This window comes from Phascolarctos cinereus, unplaced genomic scaffold (assembly GCF_003287225.1).
Source record: "Phascolarctos cinereus isolate Bilbo 61053 unplaced genomic scaffold, phaCin_HiC Scaffold_7;HRSCAF=346, whole genome shotgun sequence".
NCBI classification, from domain to species: domain Eukaryota; kingdom Metazoa; phylum Chordata; class Mammalia; order Diprotodontia; family Phascolarctidae; genus Phascolarctos; species Phascolarctos cinereus.
In genome coordinates, this window is record NW_027556180.1 from 20,958,443 (window position 1) to 20,979,900 (window position 21,458).

The following is a 21,458-nucleotide window of genomic DNA, read 5'->3' on the forward strand; positions in this document are numbered from 1 at the left end:
CTTATTTTAACTCTTGTGTGTGTCTTTCTGTTTCAAGTGTGTCTCTTGCACACAACATACTGGTAGATCAGGGTAGCTCATCTCATTCACATTCACTGTTAGGATAACTAACTGTGTATTTCCCTTCATCCTATTTTCTTCTACTTATCCTTCTCTCTCTTTTTATCCTGTCCTTCCTTAAAAGTCTATTTTGCTTCTGACCACTGCCTCCCCTAATCTGCCCTCCCTTTTATTAGCCCCCTTCCCCTTCTATTTCCCTGTTGGGTAATATAAATTTCTATACCCAACTGTTTTTGTATATTCCCTCTTTGAACCAATTCAGATGAGAGTCAGGTTCAAACACTGCCCACCACTCTATCTCCCTATTTTCCCCTCTATGATAAAAGCTCTTCCTGGCATGTCTCTTTCATTTGAGAAAATTTTCCCCACTCTACTTTTCCCATCCCTCTTCTCTCATCCTTCTTTCTCTCTTTCTCACCCCTACAATTTCTTTTGGAAATCATGCCAACACAATCAACTCACATCTGTGCCCTGTGTCTATGCAGACTTCTTCTGACTGCTCTAATGATGATATAGTTCTTATGAGTTACGTATATCATCTTCCCATACGGGAATGTAAACAGTTTAACTTTATCAAGTCCATTAAGATTACTCTTTCACGTGTGCCTTTTTATGCTTTTCTTGAGTCTTCTGTTTGAATGCCAGATTTTCTATTCAGCTCTGGTCATTTCATCAGGAATGCTTGAAAGTCCTTCAAATTTCATTAAATATCTGTTTTTCGCCCTGAAGGATTACATTCAGTTTTGCTGGGTAGGTTATTCTTGGTTGTAATTCTAGCTTCTTTGCCTTCCAGAATATCATACCCTAAGTCCTCCATTTCTTTAACATGGAAGCTGCCAAATCTTGTGTGTTCCTGACTGTGACTCCATGATACTTGAATCACTTCTTTCTGGCTGTCTGCAATAGTTTCTCCTTGACCTAGGAGCTCTGGAATTTGGCTACAATATTCCTGGGAGTTTTCATTTGGGGATCTCTTTCAGCAGTAGATCAGTGGATTCTTTCAAGTTCTATTTTACTCTCTGAATCTAAGATATCAGGGAAATTTTCCTTGATAACTTCTTGAAATATGATGTCTAGGCTCTTTTTTGGATCATAGCTTTCAGGTAGTTCAATAATTCTTAAATTAGCTCTCTTCAATCTATTTTCCAGTCAGTTGTTTTTCCAATGAGACATTTCTACATTTTCTTATACTTTTTCCACTCGTTTGACTTTGTTTTATTGTTTTATGAAATCTCGTGGAGTCATTAGCTTCCATTTTCCCAGTTTTAATTTTTAAGGAATAATTTTCTTCAGTGAGTTTTTGTACCTCTTTTTCCATTTGGCTAATTCTGCTTTTTAAGGAGTTCTTTTCTTCAGTGAATTTTTGTTATTATTAGGCCAATTTTGTTTTTTCAGGTGTTATTTTCTTTAGTATTTTTTTGGTGCCTCTTTTGCCAAAATGTTAATTCTCTTTTCATAATTTTCTTGCATGACTCTCATTTCTTTTCCCAATTTTTCCTCTACCACTCTTATCTCTTTCTTTAACCCTTCCAGGAATTCTTGTTGGGCTTTCTTTGAGGGGAGATAGGGGGCAGAGTGTGCTTGTAGCTCTTTTAACATTATTGTCTTCTTCTAACTTTATGTCTTGGTCTTCCCTGCCACCATAGCATTTTTTTATGATTAGGCTCCTTTTCTGTTGTTCGCTCATTTTTCCAGCCTATTTCTTGACTTTGAACTTTATCTTATAGTTGGGCAATGCTCATCCAGGGTGGAGAGGCACTGTCCCAAACTTCAGGCTTTTTCGTGCTGCTGTTTTCAGAGCTAGTTCTAGAGGTGTGCAAGTTTCAGTGCTTCCAAGGTGGTATGATCTAGGAGAGGTGTGGTCACTGCTCTGCCTTCTGGTCTTTACCTAGAAAGGGCCCCTGGTCCCCTGCAGTTGCCAAATGCCCTGGAACCATGACCAGAGCTCCTGCTCCCTTGTGATTCATCACAAGCACTTTTCTCTGCCATGGAACTGTGACTCAGAGATGATCATGGGCAACAGAGTCGCCAATCAGCACCAGCTGCACCTGGTGCCAGGTGCCCTGTAATCATTTTCTGACCAGTTGTCTGACCCCTTAGCATCTCTGGGCTGAGAGCTCCCATAGCTGCTGCAGCTGCTGCCATCACTGTCACCTCCAAGGCCCACCACCAGCGTTCCTGCCACGCTCCAAGCCTGCACCTACCCCTGTGTTACAGAAATCTCCTACAGACCTCCTAAGTTGTCTTAGGCTGGATAAATGGATAAATGGCTCTGACACTCCAAAATTTGATATGAGGCATTATTTTAATGTGTTTAGAGGGCAATGTTGGGAGAGTTCATTTGGGTCCTGGCATGTACTGCCACCATCTTGGCTCTACCTCATCCAGCCTCTATTGTGCATTTTCTTAAGTGAAATCTAACATGCCCTTTTTCTTATATTCAATTTTGAGTTTAACTTGCCATCTTGGGGTAAATGTTCCAGACATATTTATTGATATACTCTTACCTCAATGAATTAACATCAACCCACATGTCATTTTTCCACTTTCATCCATTTAATTTTTCTGTATGGATTGTTAATCTTTTTTGAGTAATTATAGATGTCACTGACAAACTCTTGTAATCTTCTGGGGTTTGATATAATCAGTATATCATCCCACAAAAAGGAAATCAATTTCTGTACAAAACTCTAACAATATTACAAATATAGACATGTTGTAAAGACTATTTAATTAATCACTACTGACTAAAAGTCCACAAACACACAAAAGTTCTATACATTGGTTATAGTCACAACTCAATTATCAACTCAGTTGAATAAAGTCTTTGAAGACCAAAAGTTTCATTTTTCCTTCTGTAATAAATGTCTGTTAATCTGAATTGAATTCATTATCATTTCCATATAAGTGAAATTTCCAGATAAATTATTTCTTTATTTTAATCATATCTGGAGGATATAGAATGTATCACAGAGAGCTCATTCAACAACCTGGGTCCATCCCTCCTTTCTAGCCTCTCATGCTATTTATTGTAAACTTCTATAAAACCAAATTGCCCCCCTTTTCATGAACTTATCCTGCATTACCCTATCCATACCTTTGCCAAGATAGTTCCCTATGTTGAAAATACACCATGATATCTTCTAGAAGTTCCTCACAATCCTTTTCTTCCAGACCCATATAGTACAGGAGGGAAAATCTGACAGCCAAGTTGATGAAGAATTCTAGGAATCAAAGATGTGACTTTGAAACAAGGGCTGTCTGGGAGCAAGTATGGGTATGAAGAGGCCATTTTCTCAACAGCCGAAGGTTGCTGATAACCCCTAGGTAATAGGGTGCTCCCGTACATGGCCTTTGACTCAGATGGACAGAGCGCAAATTGTTTAAGAACATTGGATTCATATGAGATAGGGCTCTTGGAGTCCTGTGTAAATTAGAGGCTACAGTAGAAAACACAGAAGCAACATAGAAAGCATCTTTTCTTGAGTGAGAAAACTCTTCCCTGAAGAAAAATATTTTTTCTTGTATTTCCAAGCTTAGTTATCCTGAATTAGAATTTTTTTTTGAAAGCAAATAAAGCAAAAACACACCACATATAGTTGAAAAGAAAACACAATTGCTTATTCTATGTATTTTCTATTTCACGGTATGTTATTTTAAGCTTTTACCAAAATAACTAGCTAACTAAATGAAATCATTGTTTTCTAATATGAGATGTCAAAAGCAAAGGCAAACACCTCTGAGGAGCTCATTTTCTTCCCTTTTAAAAAGACATTCTGCTAGGAAAACTGTACCATACTCAATAAAGCAAAGTATTCACAGAGCAGTCTGTGAAATTTAATTAAGACTCTTAAAACTGTATGTTGTTTTTTATTTGGTCCTCCTATTAAAGAACCACATTGTCTGAGAAGAATGCTGAGAACATGCATATTTTAACCCAAATTCAAATGATCGAATATTAAAATAAATAAGCTACCTTTCAGCCTGCAGAATTAAGCTAACAGTTCCTTCTTTCAGGTCAAATATAAGTGGTGTATTCCAGTTCTTTGTACTAAAAGAGAAATAAAACATACATTTGTTAACATTTCAAAAATATAAAATAATTAAGTAACAATCAAATGTTTCACTTAGTTTTATATCAGTTTGCTTTTTATAAAACTTTCTGGCATGTTGAAGTAACAGGTTATTTTGAGAGTATGATTTAAAAATGCAGGGCTTTTGCTTGCACACTGGTATTTCCTTTTTTAAGTGGGCCTCAATTCCATTCTTAGAGAACAGCTATCTCATGATCTAAGAGTCTAAATTTCTTAAGGGCAACGATTTCCTTCACTTAATCTGCTCTGTCCTTCGCCCAGCACAATCTTACAATGTTTGCTTACTAAGACATGACGACAACCAACCTATGTTCAAAAGAAGAGCTTTCATCCTAGCACATTATCGAAAGTAAGAATAAATCAGAACGTAGGTCCACAAGTTATCTTTAAATGAACAATCTGTGAGCATGCTGCACCCCCCAACAGACTCAAAGCTTCCTGATCGCAGAGCATGCCTAAGGTAGAGCCTGGAGTACAGCAGGCACGAAAGTATTGGTTGTTGGGAAAAAGTAGTAGGATGGAAAGAACGGGAGCCTGGAGTCGGAAACCTCAGCTCCAAGCCACCAAGGGGAGGCCTGCTTTCAGGAATGCACTGGACTCAAGGACTCTTCCATCTCCTTATATGCCCTTCACTTTGTCCCCTGCAGTTACAAGTCCCTACACGCCATCTCATGGGAACTTGAGATTCATCCAATTTGCTTCTTCCTCAATGTGAGGAAAAAGGGGAAAGGTGAACACTATGGACTGGACTGGGACAGTATTGAAACACAAGTCACATGGAAGTTGTCTTCTCTTCCCTCCTTCCTTTACTAAATTGCTATTTCTTTCGTCAACTTCCAGGTGGCCAAGGTTACCCGAGTTGCCTCCCCGGAAGAGCAGCAGGCTTGCGGACACACAAGATGCAAGTTTATCATTATACAACAAGGGCCAGATTTGATGTGGTCACAGTTCTTATCTATTGGTTCTAATAACAGATTACATATACTACTTTGGGTAACACGGAGCCCCAGGAAAAAGACAAGCCATTTTATTTTTTTCCATTTATAAAATGATTAAGATTTTTATGATAATGACAATGATGTCATCAGTATAAAAAAGTAATAGCAAATGAGCGTTCGTTTACTTAGATTTTATTAGACTATTAATATCAGGATGCAGGGTTCTTTCTCTTTTTGCTTCCTTATTCAAAGCCCTGACCTTGTAAGTCAAGGCAGCCTCTGAAGGACAGGGCTGACAATGAGACTGGCCTGAGCCAGTTTGGGAAACATTCTCCTCTGTCTTGGGGGATTCCACCCACTCAGGAAAGCTTATTTCTGATTAAAGTGTAAAAAGAATCTAATCTAGATGAATTCTGGCCCATCATTCAATTTAACTGGTCTGGGTGGAGATGGATCCTTTCCTCCAGATAACTGCAGGCAGCAGCATCTCATGACCAAGTCAAGCTTGGAAGACTTTTGGCCACCTCCTCATCAATATGTCCACCCCCTCTTTGATTGTTCACCAGTCAAGGGTTGATCTCCACCTGTCAAGGACACCCACTTTTCCAAAGGCATTTAAGCATTCGATCATCATAATAGTTTGTCTTTGGTTACTGAAACCAATGACCATCAGTTTATTATTTGCTAACCTAATTAATAAATTGATTATTAATGATCCAGAAACTCTGTCTCAGACTTTTCATTCATCTCACGACTAAACTATGTTTAAGATGAAGTTTGTCAGTATAAATTTCTATAGCAAAACAAAACTAAGTTATTCAGAAATTCAAGATGCTTACGAGAACACATAACATTGAAGAGATGTTGAAACAACTAAGTGTCCATAGTTCAGAGATGCTTTGATGACCCTGTCACGGAATTCCAATAAATCCACTGCATCATTAAGAACATTCCGAACCTAAGTGGGTAAAATGCAATAAATCTCATTAAAAAGCATGTAATACACATCAAATGTGCAAATAATATTTAATTAGGAAGAGTCTGTAACAAATTGGAAGGCAGGGAACAATTCTAAATGACCATAATAATTTGGGGAAGTCACCTCCTAAGAACATGAGGAAATTCAACAGGGAATGAGCAATAAAAAAACAAGCAGAAAGAATATGGAAAACTGAAAAATTACCCAGATGTAATTATGTGTAGCAAAAGCCTAAGCTAAAAGTCATCATTGATCACAAGGGCAAAAAGTGCTGCCACTGGAGAAAAAAGCCAAGATTACATTTTGGGATGTTATCAAAGTAATAGGACACATCATAGGCCTGGGAATTCTGATGTTATAGAGAAGCCACATTATATCTCTTTTTAGAAAGCACACCAAACTCTGCTTCCATGTGTTTAAAATGATATTTTCTGGAAAAAGTAGTATGAACCCTTTAAAAATGAAAAGGTTTGAGAGGGAAGCCAGTTAGAGTTATTAGCTAGGACACAAGAAATTAATCATTGACTACATGGAAGCCAAATCCACAGTGGAAGAAGGACAGACCCTTCTCCTTTTAAAGTAAAATGTTAACCCATTAGGAAAGGATAATAACAAAGATTCATGCTGGTCACAGTCCACAATCTCTTTTCTGGCACTGGCTCAACCACACAGGTTTCTTCCTTGTGCCAAGGGACCGAGGAGGGCTGGGGACTTAGACTGTGAGAGCATCGGAGTGACCAAACTGTGGCCATCCAGGCTTTCTGAAAGCAGGAACTCTTAACCATGGACACATTTCAGGTAGTCTACAAATTCGGATGTGAAAAAAAGATTACATCTTTATGTTCACGAACCTGTCTTCCTTTGCCATACTACATTTTATCTTATGCATTTAAAAATGCTACCCTGAGAAGGCATCCACAATTTCACCAGACTGACTTACCCAAGGGGTTGAGGACACCAAAAAGGCTGAAAACCCCTGGGTTAAAAGCCTGTAACAGAAACGTGGCTTTCAGGAGTTTTAACATTGGTCAGAGGTAGCTTCAAGTCTGAGACACAGACAGGCAGATTCAGGGCTAGTTATATTCCCTGAAATGAAAACCAGGGTTGAGTGGGTCATGATTGACAATAGTTGGAAATTAGTGATAAAAGTACCAACTTCTACTTATTTACAAATAACTTGAATTAGCAACTCAATTTTATTTAGCAAACACTTTTAAAACAACCTACTATTTGCAAGGAAACATCCTTTTAACTATAACAAAAATATTTACAATTCAAATAAACTGTTACATGTTTTAACTGGAAAAAAAAAACTCTGATTGCAAAAGGGAGTCAATAATCTCTGTCCATGAAGCCATTCTCCCAGAACTGGGGTTCACCTGGTCAGTCCTTAACTTGAGCTAGAAGACCCTTAAGAGGAAAGGTAGGCAGTTCTAATCTACAAAAGTCTGAGTGCCCCTGCCCTTCAGGGCCTTCTCCATCCCCTAATACAGAATCATCTGCATTATGCCTTAGAACTTTTAGAGAATCTATGGGGAAAGAGAAGAAGCTAAGAAACCTAGACTTTAGGGCATGAGACAAGGCTGGACAAGAATGTCTCCAAACTGTCCTCTTGGCCAAAAACATCTTACTTTACATTGCCCCAACCTTTTCTCTTCATTTTGGCATGCTGTCTGAAATTCCACCAATTAGAGATTTTGATTAACACGCATCCTTTCATAAAATTGAAAGTATGTTTAGAAAGTTCAAAACACTATCAGTCATTTATAACCTAGTTTTAATTAATTTGTATACTTTCCTCTTAACATCTACATGAAGCAGCTATACTGAGGCAAGGGAAGGAGAGTTCTGAATGAAGAAGGAGGGAAACAAATAATTTTGGACCAGGAAGCACTTTGAGGGGCAAAGAATGTTCACTGTGCCTTACCCACCAAAGCAAGTGGGTTGTAGTGAGAAAGTACTCTGGAGGGCTAGGTAAGTAGAGCACACTACAGTGGGTACGGGCAAGAAAAGAGGCATAGTAGGTTAGTCTTTGTTCATATGGATAATTTGCAAATAGTATTGCCCTTGTTGTGAAAATGCAATGACTGGTAAACATGAGCATAGTAAATAAGCATATAAATTGTGTATAAATTAAATCTTTGCAAAAACAATTATATTTTCAATGTGCAAGTATATTAAAAATGCAATTGCTTGTATAAAAGTTTCATTTACAGTTTTTCTTTAAACCAGTCTATTTTGTCAACTACACCAATCATCTTTTCGTAAGACAAATGTTTTGCAAACACTTTTTTTAAACACCAGTGTCGCTTCCCAGTGACTGTGCACCTCAACCTCAACCCCAATCCTGCAGAGAGAAGAGTGAGCCCTCCCTTGAGGATTCTGTCCTTCAGAATCATTACTGGTCACTCCATTGACCCTGGTTCTGATGTTTTTCACTGTTAAGACACACAGCTTGGAACAGTACCATAGCCCGAAAGCCAATCATGAATGCATACTTGCATGGTCCTTCTTTTGGTTAAGGTCACTTCAAAGTTCTTCCACTCCCAACGCTGCTCCACCACATGAGCAAACACGACTTGTCCATTTCCACAAGCTCCGGCCATCTGAGTGCCATCGATCGACCAAGCAATATTAAATATGCTGCCAGTATTCGGCTTCTCTAAAGCATATGACCACTTGGGAACACAAAACAAAAATTCTATTAGTTAAGGATGCTCAAGAATTAGAAAGAAAAGCAAATTACTTTTAATTACAAATTAGCCTATCACCAGAGATGGTTTTGCCATTTCTCCTGTCCTAGAAGGGGCCAGGGGCACTGAGATTCCTGGGGCTGACTCACTTGTCCAGACAAACACGTGGCAGAGACAAGGCTTGACCCCTGGTTTTCCTGACTCTACAACTAGCCTTCTCTCCCCCAGGTCATGCCATTGCCCATTTTGCCATTAAGCATATCAATGTGACTAGTTTTAAGAGGGCTTCCTCAAACCCTAGTCACGAAGAGTAGGGAGAGCCTGGGGGCAGAGGACCAAGCCTCTGTTTGCCTGTGACTACCCAGGATTTGGGGCATGTCACTCCCCTCTCAGTTTCCTCTGCAAAATGAACAAGACAGCTTCTAGAGGCTCTTGTAAACCTACATCTATGATCCCATCAATTGAGGCAATTCTGCCAGGAGGCATCTCAATCGAGTCAAAGCCTCATGTGTCTGCCTGCTCCTCTGACCTATTCCACTGGTCACCCTGGCTATTTTTAAAGCAGTATCAGATGGCTTGGATGATGACTGTAAATTAAATTCTTTGCCTCTCAATTCCTACTTTTTTCCCTCATTATTTCCTTTGAGATTCTGGAGCTTTTTGTTCCTGCAAATGAACTGATATTATTTCACACAGTCCTATTAAAGTATCCCCTTTCTAGAGAGCAACATAACAACAACTCCATATGCTAACTAAGAAAGTATCATCCTTGATAAAATGGCATTTTGGGGTTTTTTATTAAGTGCTTTCATACTACTTAACCATCCCTGTATCCCTGGTCTGAAGTATTAAACCCATTTTGTCAAAATACACTCTGTGTGTGTGTGTGTGTACATTAAAACACTGCCTTCTCTTTGCTAAGATTTTACTTTATTTCCGTATCAAAAAATTTTTTTTTGTAAAACTGGGTTAGAAGTATCTTTCTTGGATTAGTCCCTCCCTAGTTTGGGTATTAGAATCATACTTGTCTCATAAAAGTAGCTTGACAGATTAACTAGCTTTTCAATTTCTTCAAGAATAATTTTTAGAGCCTAATTCATATGAATCAGGAATTGTCTCTTTGATATTGCATTTATAACGTGCTGCCTTTTTCTAAGATTGAATTTTTTAAAATGTGTCTGGTTTTGTCAATTTGATATTTATATTTTTGCAGATGTAATGGAGAGGTTTTCATCGGCTTCCTTCGTGTTCTTGGTCTTGCTGGTATATAACTGTTGAAGTAGTTTTTTATAATGTTCTTCATTTCTTCTTTACTGTAAATTCATCTTGCCCAATTATTTATTTTTGTAGATTAATGTTCCTCCTGTTCTTTTTGGATCAGTTTAGCTAATAATTTATGAATATTATTGGTCTTTTAGTTTGGTCAGTTCTTTTTATTTTTAATTTGATCTACTTTCAAATTTTCATGGTTTCTTCATTTGCACACATTAATTTGTTTACTTTCTAGTTTTTAATTACATGTTCATGGGCTGTCTTTTTTTCCTATTTTTAATAGATGTTTTTTGACATAAATTTTTCCATCAGGCCTGCTATAACTACATTCTATAAGTTTGGGTTGTCTGTATCATTCTTATCATTCTCTTCATAATTAAGTGTTATTTCTACGATTTTCTTTTGGTTCACTCATTTTTCAATATTAATTTCTATTTGCTAATACTGCATTATTAATTAGTATTTTTATTGTGTTAACATCTATAAAGGAATGTCTTTCTTATTTCTGCATTTTTACATTTGCATGTGATTTCTTTATTCCCTCACATGGTTCACTTTTTGTAGAGGTACTACATGATGCTAATAAACGTGTATATTTTTAATTCCCTTAAGTCACCACAGAGCTTTCAAATACGAAATTTCCATCAATTTTTTGGATCTACATGTTTCTTACTTATTCTTTTTATAGATTTATCCAGCTCTGAGAAAAGAATGTTAAAGTCTCATATCAATGTATTGTTGCAGTTCAGCTAGCTTTTCCTTTAAAAGCTAAAGGTGCTATGCCATTTGGTTCACATATATTTAATAATGGTGCACATATAATTAATAATATATTTAATAATACTGTTTGTAACAGCAACTGTGAATGACTTAGCGATTCTCGGCAATACCAAGATCCAAGATAATTCTGAAAGCCTTATGATAAAAAAAAAAAGTCATCTAACTCCAGAGAAAGAACTGACCAAGTTTGAATACAAATCAAAGCATACTATTTTTCTTTTTTTTTCATTGTCTCTGTTTTCTTTCACAAAAGGAATAATGTGGAAATATGTTTTGGATTACTGCACACGTATAACTGATATCAAATTGCCTGCCTTCCCAATGACAGGGGATGAGAGGGAAGGAAGATGAGAATTTCTAAATCAGAATTTTAAAGAACAAATTTTTGAAATTGTTTTTAAATGTAATGAAAATAAACTTAATTTAAAAAATAATGATACTGTTTCATTGTGGCACCTTTAAACAAAATGTCATTTTCCCATGTTAATAAATTATTATTGTCACCATATCAATCATAATTGCCACGGTTACTTTTTTTAGACTCACATGAACGATAACAAATTTCATTCTGGTCACTCTTTTTAACTCTATTGTAGATGCCTAAATGTATTCAATGTGTTTCTTGTAGGCAGCAAATTGTTTTGATTTCTCTTCTTAAAAATGTCTTAACAATACTTGTTTTGATATCACATCTCTTCCCTTCTCAGAAAGCTATGCCTACAAAAAGATTAAAAAACTGAAGAAACAGAAGTCCAGCAAGATCGATACAAAACAAATGTACCTGACGGCATATACAACATTCTATATTCACGGTCCATATTTGCTCACGTTAGTTAAGGTTTGGTTTCTTATTCTTTTTCTTCCTGCATTGTTGTAGTCATTGTGTATTTTGTTTTTTGCGGTTCTGCTTACTTAACTTTATATAATTCTTACAAGCATTTTTACATTTGCCTGAGTTCTTCATAGTGATCATTTCTTACAGCCCAGCAATACTCCATTCCATTCCCATACCACAATTTATTCAGTCATTCCCTAATCAACAAGCAATTACTTTTTCCAGTCCTTTGCTACCACAAAAATGGCTGCTATCGATACTTGAAAGTATATGTGACCTTTCTGTCTGTAATCTCATAATGATGAGATACCCGGGTGTTGACATTTCAGACACTTTATCCCCTACAATTCCCAACCGCTCTGTTCACAGCTCTAATAACAGCATATTAGCGTGCCTGTGTTTTCACAACCACTCCAACATTGGCTATTCCCAGCTTGAGTCATCTTTGCCAATCAGCAAGGTGTGAGATGAAACCTCAGAGCTGTTTTCATTTGACAATATCCCCATCTTTCCCAAAAGAACAGCTTTTCAAAATCCTTGGGCCACCAATCTGTGGAGGAATGACTCTGAATGGTATTGACTGCCTGTATATCTTGAAAATTAGACCTTTATCAGAGATATTTTTCTTAACTGAATCTTTCCTTTATGAAGCTTTATTTCTTCTGTTTGTGCTGATATGATTTTTAAATTTCATCACTGCAACTTCCCTATTCTAGAGCCATGTATTTCTGGCAAGCATCACTTCTAGAACTTAAACTACGAAAAAATAAATCAAAATTATAATATATTTTGCAAAATACAAATCATGTTTTATCTAATCAATAAATAGAAGAGAATTAATGATACAGAAAAAAGCATAGAGGGCAGCTAGGTGGCGCAGTGGATAGAACACCGGCTCTGGAGTCGGCATCTGGCCTCAGACACTTGACACTTACTAGCTGTGTGACCCTGGGCAAGTCACTTAACCCCACTGCCTAGCCAAAAAAAAAAAAGGCATAAGGATAATTGCAATCAATGAGATCTCTATTTGCAACAATTAATTTGGACTTTGGATAAGAGAGTATCATTCACAAAACAAGGTGAGAGAGCTACTTTTCTTTTTTAAATTCTCAAGAGCTCTTTAACAAGTAACACTTTTATTTATTTATTTATTTATTTGAGACAATTGGGGTTAAGTGACTTGCCCAGGGTCACACAGCTAGTAAGAGTCAAGTGTTTGGTCTGAGGCCAAATTTGAACTCAGGTCCTCATGACTCCAGGGCTGGTGCTCTATCCACTGCGCCACCTAGCTGCCCCCTAATGAGTAACACTTGGCCTACATTAGACACACTAAGTCCTCTAGACAAGCATCACTAGCACCTTCCCCTCTTCCTTTTAGAGTCCTTCTCAGTAAGCTTTCCTATGTTCAGAATTCTGTACATTCCCATCCTCCTGCTTAGCTAAGTTGGCCTCACCCTCCAGGTCTGTATTTCCTGAATTTCAACCTCTCTCTTCCAGCTACCCTATCAACATTTGCTTATAACAGGTCAAGTTCTTAGAAAAGCTCTGATAAACTAATTAAAACTAAGGTGAATTAATACCTGAATTAACAGTCAATAGAATGCTACCACATCACACCAGTAACAATATATTTGAAATGGATTCAAAGGAATGCTTCTCTAATGATAGATAGAATTTCAAGTATACGAATATCCTCAAGAGAAAGTAAAGGAGATCTTTTAGGAAGGCAGATTTCCTCCTTCAGCCAGTATAAAGTCAGCCCTGAACTCAGCCTCCAAAACATATAACCAAATTGGTGAAAGTTAGCAAATCAATATGGAAAAAGAGCTAGATTATAAAATAAGATTTAAATTGGTAAATGGGTACAAATATCTGTAAGGGCAGCTAGGTGGTATAGTGCATAGAGCGCCAGGCCTAGAGTCAGGAAGACCTGAGTTCAAATGTGACCTAAGACACTTACTAGCTGTGTGACCCTGGGCAAGTCACTTAACTCTGTCCCAGTTTCCTCATCTGTAAAATGAGCTGGAGAAGGAAATGGCAAAGCACTCCAGCATCTTTGCTAAGAAAACCGCAAACAGGGTCATGGAAAGTCAGACATAACTCAAACAGCTGAACAACATAATTGTCTATGGATAGACGTTAAAAGTGTGTGGTTGTAATGGAAGTTTCAGCTGAGGTAAGGGGATTAGGTTTAATGTCAGGGACTATCAGACCCTTTAAAAGAACTTTAATATGGATAGCAATGGCCGATGAATTCTTTCTCCACCACTAAAATAGTACGACTTATACTGCAAGCACCAAGTTGGGAGTCAGGAACCCTGGGTTCTAGTCTCAGGAATTGGAGTGAGTAGCTATGTGACCTTCAGTCAATCATCTGTCCTTTCTGGCCTCAGATTCCTCATCTGTAAAATGAAATAGTGATGGATGAGAGTATGTCAAAGATCCTTTCCAAACTCTAAAATTCCACAGTTTCCGCGATTCTAACATAAAGACTAACATTCAGCATATTTTTTATCTGAACAGCCGTCAGCTGCAGCTTAATCTCACCTGTCTTCTGTCTGGTCAGGACCTGGGATTTCACCTAAACTCAACATGTCTATGACTCTCCCTCCCCCCAAACTTCCCCATCACTGTCAAGGGCCCATCATCCCCCCAGGTGTCCTCCTCAACTCCTCTCTCACCCTACAGACCCAACCAGTGGCCAAGTTCGACTGATCCCCTTCTCTCCTCTGACACGGCCCCCACCCTGGTGCCGACCCCCATCACCTCATGCCTGCAGTCCCCCTCCAGTCAGCTGATCAAGGGGTTCCAATGCTTCAATGTATAGAAAAGGAAATGAGGCTCACAAAGGCCACATCGCTTGCTCAAAATGTCACAAGCATCAGGTGGTGGAGTCAGGATTTGATCTCGGGTCTTTGACTTGACAAGGGCAGCTTAGATGGCACCACAGTGCACAGAGCATTGGGCTAGGAATCAGGAAGGCTTATCTTCCTGAGTTCAAATACAGCCTCAGACATTTACTTGCTGTGTGACCCTGGGCAAGGTCATTTCACCTTGTTTGCCTCAGTTTCCTTATCTGCCAAATGAGTGGAGAAGGAAATGGCCAACCACTCCAGCATCTTTGCCAAGAAAACCCCAAATGGGGTCACAATGAGTAGGACATGACTGCACAATAACAAAACCTTGACCTGACACCCACTGGGCCCCCTTTCCATCGTACCAGGCTATGTCCCCGTGAAGGCATCTGATTTGCTCAAAGGAGAAGACCACGTCTTTCTCTGCTCTGAAGGAAACGAGAGGCAAGCTTCCACAAAGAGTTCTGTTTGTTCTTTCCATTTGCTCCCCTCTGAAGAGTTATTTAATTGACAGTTTCCAAAGCCTGCCCACCCACCTCGAAATTTCTCAGTTTTCCCCAAACTTACCAATGCCAGTTTTCATTCCTCTTTCCTATCACCCCTAAAAGTAGTATAAATCTATCTGCAGCTCAGTACACTGAATTTAGCTTATAACGCTAATTCCAGGAAAAGAATTTAAAACAAAGCAGGCAAGAGAAAACCTTAATTTTGTTATGATCTACAAACTAATTTATATGCTATTTTCCTTCATAGCTAAAGCATTTATTAACTGTATAGTTATCTGAGGATAAAGTACACGTAAAGCAGATGTCACTAACTTCCATACAAGTTGCACAGAGACCAAATCCAGGAACAAAATGGAGTAATTTACTGATGCTTAAAAACTGAACACTTATTTATATAAATATCAGTAATTTCAAAAACCAGCAGGAGGAGCTATTTATAATGATGGTTTCTAATACACAGGCAGTGCATCTCCAATCCACCCGCATCATGACGTGACTCGTTCTAACTAACCTTCGCCTCTTTCATCCAAAGTTCTGGAAAGAATCCACCGGAACAGCAAAGAGATGCCCAAGGGCCGTGGGGACAAAGATCAAAAAGTAAAGCGTTTTATTCTTTGGCACCACCTACTGACCGCTCTAGCAAACCACAGGCCAGGTCAGCCAAAGCCTCTGGACAACAGGGACTGAGGAGTGTGCGTGACAGTGTGATCTACAGATTAAAAGGGGAGAGTGGGGAGAGAAGGCCCCGTGGGAATCAGAACAAGCACTGAACTGGGGGCCAAAGACCTGGATTCTAATGCAACTTTGTTGTTCGTTACCGTGAGACTTTTGGTAAGGTAGTTCCTCTCTCCAGGCATCAGTGTGCCCGCCTGTAAAATGATGTGAGTTGGACTATATCACTCCTCCAGCCACTTCCACGGTCCTATTACCCCTTCCTAACTGAATTCATCCTTTCAGTCTGGTAGTCTGCATTAAGCCATGCTGGAGGACAAAGGCAAAGAAAACAAAAGTCTGCCCTCGAGGTGCTTCTGGTGAGGGAAATAACACACGCACATGGAATTGTACACGCGATAAACACAAGGTGCTTCGGGTGGGCAGAAGCGCTGGCAGCAGGCAGGATCTGGAAAGCTTTCGCAGTGGCCAGACGCAGCATCTGAGCCGATCTTCGAAGGAAACTAGGGATTCTAACCAAGAACTCTAAGGCAATGCCCAAAGGTCTTGCCAACAAATAGCAAATACTTACTTGAGGTTTGATAGCATGAGTCACTGTGCACTAGGTTTCCATAGTTTGTTGGGGGGCGGGAGGGTGGTTTACACCCTTCTCTAATAATGCATTGCAATTGGTTGGAAACAAAAGCAGAGGAAACCAACGCTAGGTATGAACCAAGGCTGTGCATCGGCATGACAGGCATGGTCAAAACCAGTGGAATGCAGGCCAGCAGTGAATGAGCTGACCAGTCACACCTGGATGTAGTCAAGTATAGTTAGAAGAGCACTTCCAATAGACTAGGGGGGCAAGACTGTCCAAACACATTAAGGGGTAGGAAATTCAGGGCATGAACAAAGGCACAGAGGACAAGAAAGTGGTATCAGAGCCTAGACTAATCAGGGAGGGGGAGTGCCAATAAAACTAAACACAGAAGTGAATACATTCAAGAAGAAATACTTTCACAAAGGTCCCCAATCAATTTAAAATGACAATGAAAATCAAAAGCATGTTTCTGAACAGCCGATTAGGGTTTTCAGAACTAGGTAATGTGCCTAATGCAATGCAGACAATGGAAAGAGAGACACAACTTTGCTTTTCCAGGCATTCACACACAGAAAAGGGGAAACTGTGGTTCTTTTCAATGGAAAAGGGAATGAAGAAATCCTTGACATGGCCTAGCTCCCCCAGGGGAAGGAAAGCTCCATCCACTTAGAGTCTTCCCTCAACCTCTGCTGGGGTTAGGGGCACAGCCCCACCCAAACCTTTATTTTCAATCTTTCTGATCACATGTAACAAACAACAAGCAAAACAGCCCTGTGCCCATAAAATGTCACCACCTCTGCGCGAACAAGACCAGCACCTCATACGCTGGGCTCAGTCTTCAAGCTGGAGCAGCTGCTGCGCAGACTTCTTTCTCCTAAGAAAAGCACAAGATACGACCATCACACGACTGAGCTTCGACGGTGAGAGAGACAGAGGAGCTGTCTCCAAAGACAGTATAGGGCCCGGCACAGTTCTTTAGCACACTGAAACTTTTAAACAAATTTTAACTGTTTATAATAAACTTATGTATGTGTACTTACGGTAGTAAAGTACAGATTAATAACATACAGTACTTACGCATTTGTGACTTACTTTTTTTTGTTTTCTTTACACACGCCTGTCATCTGCGACTTTCCACAGTATGCCACAAATCTCTAAAAATTCCCATTTAATTATTGATGGTCAACCCTCAAATTCAAAACTCAAATATAAAACCCACAAACATGGAGGGATGACTGCAGTTTCTCTACCTTAAACTACTGCTGTTCCTTCTTCTCTTCCCCACTCTCTAAACCTAGTGGGTCTCAAAGGATTGTCAGAATAGCCATCACTAGCAAAATGAGCTAAAAAGTAAATACAGGAAATACTTACTAACAATACCTCAATTAAAAGAAAGTGTAAAGGAATTGCTTAAAGTGGACCTTATAAACTGTGTTCATCTATTTCATGTGTGGGGCTGGATTTGCTTGAGGGATTACCTTTAACAAGACAGCATGGATTCATAAACAAAGGCTAAACATTATGAAGCTTCAAAGTCCCTCTATTTTCAGCGATAAGCTTCTCAATAATTTGATGAACAGTTTTTAATACATTCACTGTTGTGACCCCAATGTGGGGGCAATGTTACCATTCAAAGTTTGCAGCCCTCGCTTCCTTTCCAAAGAGGGCCCAGGAAAGACATTCCATCCAATTGAAGACCCCCTTTTTTGGGGGGAAGGCCCTAGAGGGAGTGTCCATCAGTGTAGGGAACTCCCTTCTCCCAAGCAGAAAAGTAACTCTTCTCTAACACACGCAGTCCTAGAGAACTGTGTGGGATACTCAGAGGCTAAATGACTTGCCCAGGGTCACACAGAAATCATTCACAAACGTATGCATAAGGCCTCCGAGTTCATACAAATAGAAGGTGCTATGCTAGGGATGTCAAAAAGGAACAAAGACACAGTCACTGCTCTCAAGGAGTTTACAATGAATCCAATGGGGAAAACTGAGTACCTCGACATAAAGGCAGAGAGCTGTAAATCAGGTGACAGGAGTCACAGATTGAACAAATTCCACTCCTGATCAGCCTCCCTCCTCTCAGGTCTGACCTCTCCCTACCGCCTCCCCCAAGAGGAAGGGGTGCTTACCCCACAAAATACTATCCACACAAAGAGCAGTAGTGAGTGCGATGCACGGTCCACGGAGGAGAGGAAAAGATCCTTCCTGAATGAAGGGGTCAGGGTCAGGAGGGGGTACAGAGCTGGGGTGCGGGGGAGAATGAACAGTACCAGCCGCAGCACAGAGGGCAGGAAAGTGAGGGATTCTACAGAGGCTGCAAAGCCGTCTTGTGAGGAGTGGGACTACAAGGTGAGTGGCAGCACCAAAATGCCACACCAAGCAGACAAGGAACAATTCTGAGCCCTGGGCTAACATGATCACATTGGTGTGAGTGGGGGAGGCAGCAGCACCTGACAGGAGCTGCTCCTGGGGTCGTCAGGTGAGGGGCAGGACGGCTTACAATAAGGCCACATGAGCAGCAATCCAAAGGAGCGGGTGGACACAACGAACGTGGCGGGAGCAGCCCTGAGCTTCTGCTGGAATGCTGCCTTGGTGCCTGCCTCGCTGGGAAAGGAGGCTGGGGGTCCCTTATCAAACCACGCTAGCAAGTGCCAGACCCTGGCAGAGCTCAACAACCATTAGCCTGAGGACAAGGTGAATACAGGCCATGTACAGGACCAGTCTAGCTATGCTGGAAGAGGGTCATCACCAGAGAGATGTCATATCAACTCATTAACTCTGGGGAGAGGACAATGTCAGTGACTGGGGTTGGCAAAGGATACAAACACACTGATAAAATGATCAGTACTTAGAATCTAAGTAAGTAAAAATCTACAGGTCTGGAAACTTATTCAATGTAGCAGGGTAAGGTAGAAGGAAGAAACCGTAACGAAGCCCGGTTTTGGGACATGGGAAAATGGTGGTTTCGCTGACTGAAACAGAGGTGTTTCAGAGAAGAGCAGATTTTATTTAAAACAGAAGAAAAATTCCATTTTGGACAACCTGAGTTTGAGCTGTCATTGGGTAACCAAAAGGAAATGTCCAGTAGGCAGGCAGTATGAAATGTGGGTCTGAAGATAGGAGTCTGAGAACTGTCCACCTAGACACCAAAGCTGACACTGTTGGGAATGGATGAGAAGGAGAACGCCAAAGGAAAGAGAAGGGAGAAAAAAAGAAGAGGGCTTCACGGCATGAAGCACTTGCAGAGTCAGGCTGAGGCGGAAGATAGCGACACTGCCACTCGGCATCAGAGAGGCAGAGGGAATGCTGGCTAAGAAACAGGAGAACTCCATCAGCCCAGACTTACCGCCACTGATTCAGGGACACAAAGGCCAAGCAAAGCACCTGCCACCCCAGAGCCACCGTCGGGCCCTTGTACTGGGGCCACCCTAGCACCCTGCCTGCACTCTCCTGCCTGGCTTCCTCTAACTCTTCAGGCTCCTGAGAGAAAGCTGCCCTAAGTGTCTGCATCTCTTCCAGCTGACGCATCTCACACGTCTTGCTACTCATTCTAAGGATCTCTCAGACCTGAGGAAAAAAGACACAAGTTAACTGTGTACTTAAGAAAGAGAGAGTGGGTAAATGGATGGGGATGGGGGGAGGTGAAGAGAACAGGGAAGGCCTCCTGCAGAAGGTGGGCTTTGAGCTGAGCCACGAAGGAAGCCAAGGAAGCAGGGAGATGCTAGATGAGGACGGAGAACTTTCTGGCAATGACAAGCAATGACAAAGTGTGGGTCAGTGTAGAATGGGGGTGGGCTGGTCCCAAACGTGACAGAGACGTCAACTCAACCCGCTCTGTGTAGGAACTGCATAGATCACCCTTGAAAGGCTCCTTGGAGCTCAGCACATGCAGGCTCTGTGAACTTAAAACTCTCTATTAGTCTGCAGAAACAGTAGATTAAACAAATTAACAGAATTCTTAAAACCACTAATTTAATTTGAAAGCTTTCTGATTTTGATGCTTTCTAGCATAATTCTTTCCAAAGTGTCAGCTCTGGTTTATTTTACCTAACATAAGGAGTTTAGAAATACACTTAATGATTTGTTCTTCCTCTGTAATTAGATCATGTGCTTAAAAATCTTTGTGTTACATTTGAACTCTAGGAACACAGTTTAAAGTTAATTATAAGGAAAATAAATTTCTTCCCATTTTGAAGCAAATATCCAATGAAGTAATATTGTATATGTAATTTTTTTCTCTCAAATTACTTTTATGCATCATAATCTGAGAACAGGAAATTAAGTTATAAATTACAATTTCAGTGTTTTGCAATTTAAATTTCCTTTACGTATCAAGTAATATTTTTGTTTCAGGGATGTTATACAATCCCAACGTTTTCCAATTTCATCCTACTCCCCAAACTGAGCAGTCCATTTTTGATGAGCTGAATTTTAAACATTAAAAAATTAAAAAACAAGTTAGCCAAACATTTTTCTGAAATCATATATGCACAGAGCCTTATTATTATTAATTTACAAAATATAGCATCTAATTGAATTAAATGTCTTCAACTGATGTATTCTCGAAGGGAGGACAAAGCTTTCTGATGGTTCCCAGACAGACAATTTGCTGATTCAGCCTCTTTACATACAATGGACACAATAAAGATGTCTGAGTTGACTGCTAAGGTCAGCTTGGGTTTTTTTCAAATCCCTCTGATGCTAAGTGCCTTATTATAAATTATCTGGCCTCCTCTCTTCTCCAAGTACTAGGAGGGCTAATTCTTTTGGAAATGTTTATGTTAAACATTTAAGGGTTAAAATATATATATATATATATATATATATATATATGTATATGGTAATCTAATAAATTATTCTGATTTCCTTTAACCATTATAACTCTTATTATGTATCAGGACAAGGTAAGCAGTACAATGTCAAACTTCTGTGGTTACATAAGAATTTCAATAAAATCTATTTACACAAACATCCCTTGCACCTAAGCAAAACTGGGATTTGTAAAAACTGGTTAAATAACAATAATAATAAGAGCTAACATTCAGCTAGTGGTTACCATGTGTCAGGCACTGTGCTAAGCACTTTACAATTATTTTCTCATTTGACCCTCACCACAACCCTGGGAGGTGGTTTTAAAAGAGTATTTGACAAAACTGGTTTGGAATTGAAGGAACTTCCTGAGTGAGATGGTGACATC

At 39.7% G+C, this 21,458-nt stretch overlaps 1 protein-coding gene across 9 annotated transcripts in view; it reads right to left on the minus strand.

The window, feature by feature from the left end:
* Window positions 1–21,458, minus strand: part of IFT80 (intraflagellar transport 80) — a 122,909-nt gene that overhangs the window by 47,051 nt on the left and 54,400 nt on the right. For all 9 annotated transcript variants that reach the window (XM_078147247.1, XM_078147245.1, XM_078147244.1 and 6 more), the window contains 3 exons: window positions 8,570–8,749; window positions 5,932–6,050; window positions 4,037–4,111 (listed from right to left, as the gene is read on the minus strand). In XM_078147247.1, the coding sequence (XP_078003373.1) occupies window positions 4,037–4,111; window positions 5,932–6,050; window positions 8,570–8,749 (374 nt within the window). The remainder of the gene's footprint in view (window positions 1–4,036; window positions 4,112–5,931; window positions 6,051–8,569; window positions 8,750–21,458) is intronic.